General features: G+C 42.6%; 1 protein-coding gene across 1 annotated transcript; it reads left to right on the top strand.

The window, feature by feature from the left end:
• The first annotated feature begins 4,794 nt into the window (after positions 1-4,794).
• LOC123171273 (uncharacterized) lies at positions 4,795-5,435 on the top strand. The gene is made up of 2 exons (XM_044588847.1): positions 4,795-5,049; positions 5,137-5,435. Exons 1-2 carry the CDS (start codon positions 4,821-4,823, stop codon positions 5,433-5,435), a joined length of 528 nt encoding a protein of 175 aa, XP_044444782.1. The 5' UTR covers positions 4,795-4,820.
• The last annotated feature ends 3,837 nt before the right edge of the window (positions 5,436-9,272 follow it).

The raw sequence follows: 9,272 nt of genomic DNA, 5'->3' as shown, positions 1-9,272 counted from the left end.
TGAGGCACCACATCCCGCCCTGCAGTGCACCCAGCCGAGGAGGAAGAGGATCCCCCTCACCGTTTATGTTGGCTGGGCTTTGCCCGGCGGCGCTGAGGGGGAGATGAGGTGTAGGACATACTTATGTTAGCACGAATAGTTCATCGTGATTCATACTTCAATGCCATGTTGTCGAGTCAATATGATATAGAAATGACCACAAGGGTAAATGTCTGCACAATTGTGTGAGACACAAGCTAGTTTTCATTACTATAAAAACACATAATGGGGGGGGGGGGGGGATGTTCTTCTTAGCATCTATGATATTAAAGCCTTTCTTATATCGATTGATGCCCAATTGAAGCACGCATACGAAACCAAGGCTCCAAAGATGGGTAAGGGCTGTAAACTTAGTTTACATAAAACAATGTGTCTAATCTGAAATTTGTTTATCTTGGTCGAAACAACGTGTAGTCAATTTGGAGATGTATATCACTAATGTAATTATCTCCTTATGTATTTGCACATTATGTTTTAATTAAGGTTATGCCCTAATTTTTGTTATATTAGTTAACAATAACGACTAATAGCATGGTTGGAAACTAAACATTTTTCTGGCAAATTACAAATATAAATTATTTTAATCTGAGTTATGGTTGCAAAGTTATATGATAATTTTAACATATTCTTTGTAAATTATAAAGACCAGGGACCTAAACGGGCTGAAAATAGAGTGAACGGGGCATACTGCAGCTGAACTCGGAATACTAACTAGTGCCCATGTGCGTGTTGACAGTTGATACAGAAGTTGGGCCGAAGCCCAATAGATAGAGAGAAAGGAGTGGAACTTAATATTGGACCATTGGTTATTAAAAAAACACCTTTTTTAATAGAACATACAATGGCAAACAGGCAGAAACACTTCGTACTTTATTAGTAGGTATATATAGAGCCTACATGAAGCCCATATCATATGTGGAGGAGGCGGAATAGGGATGTGGTCAAAATCAATGTTGATGCTGCTTTTGAGTTGAAACACTCTCAGGTGCAACATGCGCTATTGCCCATGATGGAAGAGGGAACTTCATTGCTGCCGCAACATGGTTTGTTCCTCAGGTGACCAACGTTGACTCAGCTAAGATGACAGTGATCCGGAATGGATGCAGGGAGGATCAGATGTAACAAAGTGATCATTGAGTCAGATTGTAGCTTTGTGGTGCAGCAGTGCAACAACCAGAAATTTATGTGGGCTCAGATGTTGCAATGGTACTTGAGTGCAAACATTTAGGGTTGGAACTTGCAACTGTCTTATATACACAGTGTCGCCGTGAAGCAAATGAAGTGGCTCACAATCTAGCGAAGAACTCATTAAGTGAAAAATCTTCTATGTTTGGGAATCTATAATCCCTGATTTTATTTCTCACTATATTGTAAATGATATGTTTACTAGAAGGGTTGAGCGCGCTTTGCTGCGCCGTTGGTGTTGTTGGGTTTCTTCAAAAAGTAATCACTCTGTTTCAAAATATATTGTGTATTACTTTTTTCAAAAGTCAAACCTTTTATGTTTGATAAAATTTGTAGAGAATTCATCATGAAATGAATTTCCACACTTTTTTGTTTAATATTGTGGATGTTGATAAATTTGCTCAAAACTTGGTCAAAGTTGAAGAAATTGGACTTTCTACAAAACTAATACCCCTTATATTTTGGAACTGATGGAATATTTAGTTTGGCGGGTGGTGGAGATTACTTTTTAAAAAGCCAAACCTTTTAAGTTCAATAAATTTTGAGGAGAAATATATAAAAATCCATAATATAAAGTCAGTATTTAAAAATCATCATGAAATGGATTCCGTACTTTTTTCTTTAATATTGTGGATGTTGATATTTTTACTCTGGACTGTTGGTTAAAGTTGAAGAAATTTGACTTTCTACGAAACTAACACTCCCGCCACTCCCTTATACAAGGCCACTTCATACTGTTATGCCTAAGTTTGACCATTAATTTTATCAACAAAAAGTGAGTTATATGCCGAAAAAATATTTCATTGGATGCACATTTCAAAGAACTTTTTGATCATATTTTTTATCACATATAATCCATATTTTGTTGACCAAAATTATAAGTCAAAAGTTGACATGAAACATGAAGTTGCCTTGTATAAGGAATTGGAGGGAGTGCCCCTTATATTTTGGAACTGATGAAATATTTAGTTTTGCGGGTGATGGAGACTATAGAGTGTGTTTTATTTTTAATATAGTACGGTGATTTGTTGGGTCTTTAGTGGTGTGATTCTGAGTTATCCGCTAACCAACCTATATTTATCTGGAGAAATTTCGGTGTCGGTGGTCTCATGTATTACTATATTGTTGCTAGAGTATCATATGGTGGCGCTTCTATTTTTCTAGGTGGTGGGAGGGTGCGCAGGATTGATATGTTTTTTTCAGCCGGTTGCTGCTAATTGATTCGAAAAATCGTTGGCGCGATCAAAATCATAAAATCATAAACCAAATCCAAAATTGAATACCTCAATTGAATGAAAGAGCTTTAAAATTAGGGAACATAGTGAATTTAAAAAATTGGATGTGAGAGTTTGAGAAAGTGTTGACCTGGTCAAAATCAGTTGACCCAATTCTAAATTGATTACCACAATTAATTTTGAGCCCTGAAAAATTAGGAAGCATACTGTATAGTATAATTTTTTTGAATAAGAGAGCTTTGAGAAATTGTTGACCCGGTCAAAATCGGGTGACCCAATTTTATTTGAGGACCTCAATTGAATGTGTGCTTTTTAAAACTAGAGAGCTTAGAGCATCTCTAGCAGACCCCGCAAAATCCCAACCCGCAAAAGTCTTTTGCAGTTCGCGGTAAAGTGCATATGCAGGCTGACACGGGCTAGGTCAGACTCATACCCCGCAAAATGGACCCGTAAAAGAGGATATTCGGGCAATATGCTCTTTTACGGGTCGGCTACGCGGGGTCTGCTCGGGCACCGCCGCGTCGACCCGCAAACCGAAGACGCCCAATTCTCGGATTTGACATCGGTTCCGACAAATAAGTTTAAATTCAAACAACATAACACAGTTTATGCGCAAATAAAAACTTCAGTTTAGTAGGACAAACGCAAAAGAGGGTCTTGCAAAAGTAACGACCACGTCCGGCATCATCTTGGTCTTGCAAAAGTTCACTATAGTAGGACAAACGCAAAAGAGGGTCTTGTAGTCGAATGCGGCGAACGAGGCTTGATCGATGTCAACGGCGTTGGTATCAAACAAGTTCACGAACTCGGCAGTTGCATTGTTCGAACCACCGCTATAATGAACGGCAACAAGTCATGAGCTATCGCAAATGGCGAAAAGCAAAGAAAATTGCCATGACCGAAGACGCATACCTTCCGGCCATTTCGTCAAACACCTCGCTTGCGGTGGGAGTAGCACCGTTGAGCGGCGTCGCCGGGGAACCTCTTTCCGGGGCGGAGGGAGTGGATGAAGGAGCCGGCTTCTTTGTAGCCGGAATCTTCTTCTGCTTTACGCTGGAGACCTTGGGGACCTTCTTCGCCACCGGCCGTGATCGCGCAGCAGCGTTGCCGCCCGGAGCGCGGGCCTTCACGGCGGGGGCAGCCGGATTCCCACCCTGCACGACCACGTTGCCCTGCCGCTTGCGGGCAGGCGCAGTGGTGCCTTGGGCGACGACGGGGCCAACATGGCCGGCGACGAGATCCGCCCGAGGGGATTGAGCGTGCGCGACCTCGACAGTGACGGGGGACAGCAGGGATTCATCCATGGCAGCGAAGGTCTGCTGGGAAAGATGCACCGGAGCGTGAGGTGGCGGGGCAATGGTGGCGGAGGGTGGGGGAGCGGGAACAGCCACGCGAAAATGTCCCTCCCACCAAATCTCGATGGGATAGGGGCCGAGCTCGGTTCGTCCTCCCACCCCGTGAATCAAGAGGTGGGGGGAGATCTTTTGCCGCGCCCCGCAAATTTTTTACGGGTCGGCCGCGAATGCGGTGTCTGATCGGGCAGGTTTTCCCGCCCCGACCCATATTTTGACGGTTATTTTGTGGGTCGGGGCGGGATGCGGGGTCTGCTAGAAATGCTCTTAGTGTTATAGAGGATTATCTGAGGAATAAAATATGTTGCTTTACAAAAAGGTATAGATATACTTCCTCCGTTCTTAAATATAAGTTTTTTTAGAGATTTCAATAATGGACTATATAGGAAGCAAAATGAGTGAATCTACATTTTAAAATATGTCTATATATATATCCGTATCTAATTTATCTCCTTATGTATTTGCACATTATGTTTTTCGAAAAGGTATATAGATATACTCCCTCCATTCTTAAATATAAATCTTTTTTAGAGATTTCAATAATTAACTACATACGGAGCAAAATGAATGAATCTACATCTAAAATATGTCTATATACATCCGTATATAGTTTATATGGAAATCTTTAAAAGACTTATATTTACAAAACGGACGGAGTATATCCCTAAAGTATTTGCACATTATGTTTTTCTTTTTATTGAGGGGTGTTTATGCACATTATGTCGACCTAAGCTAAACCTAAAACCTAGAAAGATTGTCAGAATCTGGACGGTATAAAACATCGAGAAACCCGCCGCCCTGTCCTCGCCCAAATCCCACCGACCACCCAGAGCGCCGCCACTCCCACAGTACCGCTGAAATGCCGAAGTCGCGAAAGCGGAAGGCCACCGTGCCGGCGGCACCGCCGCCGCCGCCGCGCCGCCCACGGCCCCGAATGGAGTACCGCGCGCGGTCCGACGAGGCGTGGTACGGCGCGCGTGTGGTTGTGCAGGATCGCTGGCTCCGCGTCATGTTCGAGAATTCCACCGAGAATGCAGACGAGTGGTACAATCCAGGGGCTGACTTCGCATCCCTGGGCGACGTCGAGGCGCTCCGCGCCAGGTTCCGCCGGGAATGCCCGCCCCTCGACCACGCCCGCTGCGGGGATCTCCGCCCGGGCGACAAGCTCTGCCTCGCCTGCGATATCCACGGCGACGTCGAGGAGCTCAAGTACTACGACGCCGTCCTCGAAACCGTAAGTCCTCCGTGTCTAGTCCTACTCAGCGCGTTCGTCAACACACGCATATGCTTCGGTAATAATTGCCGCCGACCAAATATGCAGGTAGAGAGGGCAGCGCACGGCGTGGAGCAGTGCGCGTGCCGTTTCACGGTCCGCTGGACGGAGGGGCCGCGCAGTGGTTGCTTGGACAAGGTCGGCATCGAGGTGGTCTGCTGCGTGCCGGAGTCACCGATCCAAGATCCGGTGCTGAGCGAGTTTCTGGACGACCTGACAAAGAGGTTCGCCGAGGACCAAGGGACGGCAACGGCAGCCTCTCAGCAGGCAGACCCGACCCCGATGAGCGAGGAGGAATTGTGCGGGTACAGTCTCGCATACTCCTCGAGTAATAATCTTTTCGTCTTGTAATGAAGGGATTTAATTTCTCCCCTGAAATCATCAGAGATTTGATACATGACACCCATGGGCTAAAAGAAAACAAAAGAACTCTGTAGGGATCTACAGTTAGTTTTAACAGACGCGATCGACACACTAGTGACACCACCATGTGTATGTCTTGGCTGAACCGTCGCTATGTTGTCCAATATAGAAATGTGGTTCCCAGTTTTGAGATGCTTAGTACCAACGCAACATAAAAAAGGGGTTCAAATTCATGTAGGACTTTTTTATTTTGCTATATTGTATGCATATTTCATAAAGTTGCTATATTGTAGAGCAAAGTTTTCTTAAGATGATGTAGCAAAATAATTATTGGGAAGAGATGTTTAATTTAATTAAGTCGTTTAGGCAAAAGTAATAGGTAACAGGGGAAAATGAATGAACTAGTCGACGCATTTAACATTTTAAATAACTAAACAATAAAGCTTCAAAACTGTTATGATTAAACTACCGTTGAATTTCATGGTTAACATTGTACAAATTTAACTTTTACATTATGAACTTTTTAACAATCTAATTGAATTTCATGGTTACTATTTTACAGAGTACTTCTTTCATTGAAGAGGGCACCAAATAGTTTGACCGGAAAATCGTGAAGAGGGGGGTATGTTTCCAGATAGGTTGACATCTCTGTCTGCTCAATAAGAGAAAGTGTCCAAGAAAAACTCAGTTTCATTGAAACATGGAAACCGAAACTTGCGCCTTTGGATCACAAACCTTTGGTCCAGATTAGTCTACATATTTATCAGATTATGCAACCTGCTTCTCGGTGGGCATTGTGCACACAAATCCTTTTTATTTGTACCTATACTGAAATGAATCCATTAAAGTTGGCACTGCATGTTTGGAGTTTCGGACATGTACTCCATGCCTTTGCTGTTTTCAAATTTAATTTCAGTAAATTTTATGTGTGTCATTTTCAGATTTAACTCCAATTTAGTTAATGTGAAAATAAAAGCTCCTTTCGCATGTTGTTTTGGTCCAAACATATAAAACTGTTAATCATCAGCCCCTTAGGTTGATCATAATTTTTTTGGTTATCCTTTGTTATCAAAAGTCAGTAAGCCTATGCTCACTCGGATGTGCAACATGGTGCCACATGCAGGTTTTTCTTTGTGTTCAACCGGTCACAAAAAAAAATATTTTCTCTCAAAGAACAAGGAGCATTTACGAGCGGTAGCCAGTGTTTGCAAACTAGCTGCTGTGTGCTCCAATACCCTCACCAGTTGCTACCTACAAGAGAGCGGATGTTTGAAAAAGGATAACGTATACGAAATCGAGCGGACCCATGTGCCAGTGAGCAATAGCATGAGGGAATCAAACCCAAACTCATCACTGCCGACTTAGGGAGCTCACGCTAGCAATTTGCTTTTTTCCCCAAACGAAACATGGGTATTGACTATTGGTAGTCCGTTTGTGAACTCATTAATGTGTCCACCCATGTCATTGCGGTTTATAAATAGATGTGGAGGCGAGAATTTAGAAAAAGGAATATTTTGATAAATGGCACACCTTTTTTGACTTAGACAAAATGACAAACCATAGTGTCATTGCCATGTAAACACAACATCCATAGGAGCGTATCGACAAAAACTAGTCGACCCACAACCCAGTTAGCAAGCCACGACAACCATGAATTAAACCAAACCGGCCCCACCGAATTTAGGACCCTCGCGCCAGTGATATTCACCCAAGAAAGGGTATTATTGAGTGCCAATAACCATGTACATTTGGATTTTTTTTCAAGAAGGAACACGGGCATTGACTACCAGTAGCCATAGTTTGTGAACTCGCTCTCGTGTGCACCCATGTCACCATTTCTTATAACCAACGAGGTAGAGCGGGCATTCAATAAGGAAAAAATGACAGTATGATACACCTTTGTTAGGCTTCGACAAAATCAATATATGACTTCTCAACCGAAGCAATCATCTGGTAGCATCATTTGGTTCAATCAAGCACCTTGGTCGTGCCCACCGCGGGTTTTCTAGATCCTCGCCGGAGATCTTCATCGCCCATTCCTTCCATAGAGACTAGCCAATCATCAATATACTGAAAATTAGATGAATCGTAGAGGACAGTCATGGGGAACTATCCCTAGAAACACACTCTACGCCATCATTCTCCAACAACTTGGTGGGAGGCGTTCAAGCAAAAATACAACATGTTGTATTAGGTTCAAGGGAGCCACAAACATTTGAAGCACATTGGATAATACCCCAAACAAACCTCCCACAGAGCACCGAAACAAAAGACAGCCAATAGACCTATCATGGGCACAAAAAGGACAACCTTTCTCCCTCATCCACCTACGATGCAACAGAATGTCTCTGTTTAAAATACTACACTTCAGTAATCTATGGTGGGATTTTAAAATTTCCAATAATGAAATCTACAACCATCAAAGGGGAGATGATACAGTTGTTCATAAAATTATTTAACTGTGAAAACTTTCTCAGGAATAGTTTTGAATGCACACTAACATAGGACAAGTTGAATGCCACCGGAAAACAAAGTTATGTATATAATTGTTCATCTAAAGCACCACAAATACCATTGTGTTCCTCTCTTGTGAGAGACAGAATGTGACACATTAGGCATCCTGCCTTGATAATGGTAACAAATGAAGACATTAAACGACGATAGTTGTCTACCGCATATGACAGCTTGAATATATTTGGTGGTGGGAGCGCCCCATCAGCACCACTTCTATCTTTTTTTTTGGCGAATGGGAAACTTCCATTGATCAGGATGGTTCAATACATTCAGTAGCACATAAACTAACAACTTCTACAGGCCCAGAAGAGAGCCAAACTGCAGTGCGTACTGTATGATGGCCAAGCTGGGCAAGCATATGGCGGGCACCATTTTGTTCCCGGCGAATGGCTACAGCACGCGTGTCGCGTACACCATTCAGGAGCCTTTTAGTTTCATTGGACCAGCGCTGCCAAGGGTGAACGATCCCTTTCCTTGTCGCCCATCATAGATGCAGCAGTCACACTATCTGTTTCGAGGATAAATGGTGCTCGACTTCATTCAGTGGCCAGCGCAGCTCCTTCCGTATATGCCGCAACCTCAGCCTCCAGCGCGCCACTTCTATCTGCTATACTTTAGAAATTATGCAACATAAATACTCATGCTCCACATTTGGGAAGTGCTAATTCAAACACACGATTTTATTTCTTAATTCATTATATGCACATGTGTGCCTATTTTGGAAGCTTTTCATATTGCCATCCAATTCTAGCGAGTCATCCTGAATACAACAATGGCGGACACACATGTTAAACATGATCTTTAGCTCCAAGAAAAAAAACTCTGGGTACAATTTCAAGGCTCAATGAGTCGCCTCAAAAATCAATAAAAGTTTGATTATGATCAATACTACCATAACAAAGTGTCTCATAAAACTGACAAGTACAAAGATAGTCAAGTCAAAAGTGGTTCATCCAACACCGACAGTAACAATAATGGGTTGCAACAATACGAGTGAGATAAAACTTTTGAGACCATTGTGAATATTCTTCTATATCTTATCGGTCCAATGCCAAAAGCAAGTCACACAATCATTTAACATTCAGCTCAAATTAAAGGTACCAAAACTTCCACTCTAATTGAATAATTCCTCTAAATTTCGCTACAAAATAGTAAAATATAGATTATCAAGGGAATTTGCTGTGGAACTTTTGTGTAGATAGCTCGTTCGTCCTCTTCTCTCTATGTTATTCATATTTTCTTTCCAGTCGGTCAAAAGCGCCCATACCTCACCTCAACAGCAAGCTGGGCTGAGTTTACGATCTTCTTAAG

This window comes from Triticum aestivum, chromosome 7D, assembly GCF_018294505.1.
Source record: "Triticum aestivum cultivar Chinese Spring chromosome 7D, IWGSC CS RefSeq v2.1, whole genome shotgun sequence".
Taxonomy (NCBI): domain Eukaryota; kingdom Viridiplantae; phylum Streptophyta; class Magnoliopsida; order Poales; family Poaceae; genus Triticum; species Triticum aestivum.
This window is presented reverse-complemented; position numbering and strand designations above follow the sequence as displayed.

Coding starts and splice junctions, on each gene's coding strand:
- LOC123171273 (XM_044588847.1), top strand. CDS start 4,821: ATGTTCGAGAATTCCACCGAGAATGCAGACGAGTGGTACAATCCAGGG. Junction 5,050..5,136: donor CGCCGTCCTCGAAACCGTAA/GTCCTCCGTGTC, acceptor ATATGCAGGTAG/AGAGGGCAGCGCACGGCGTG.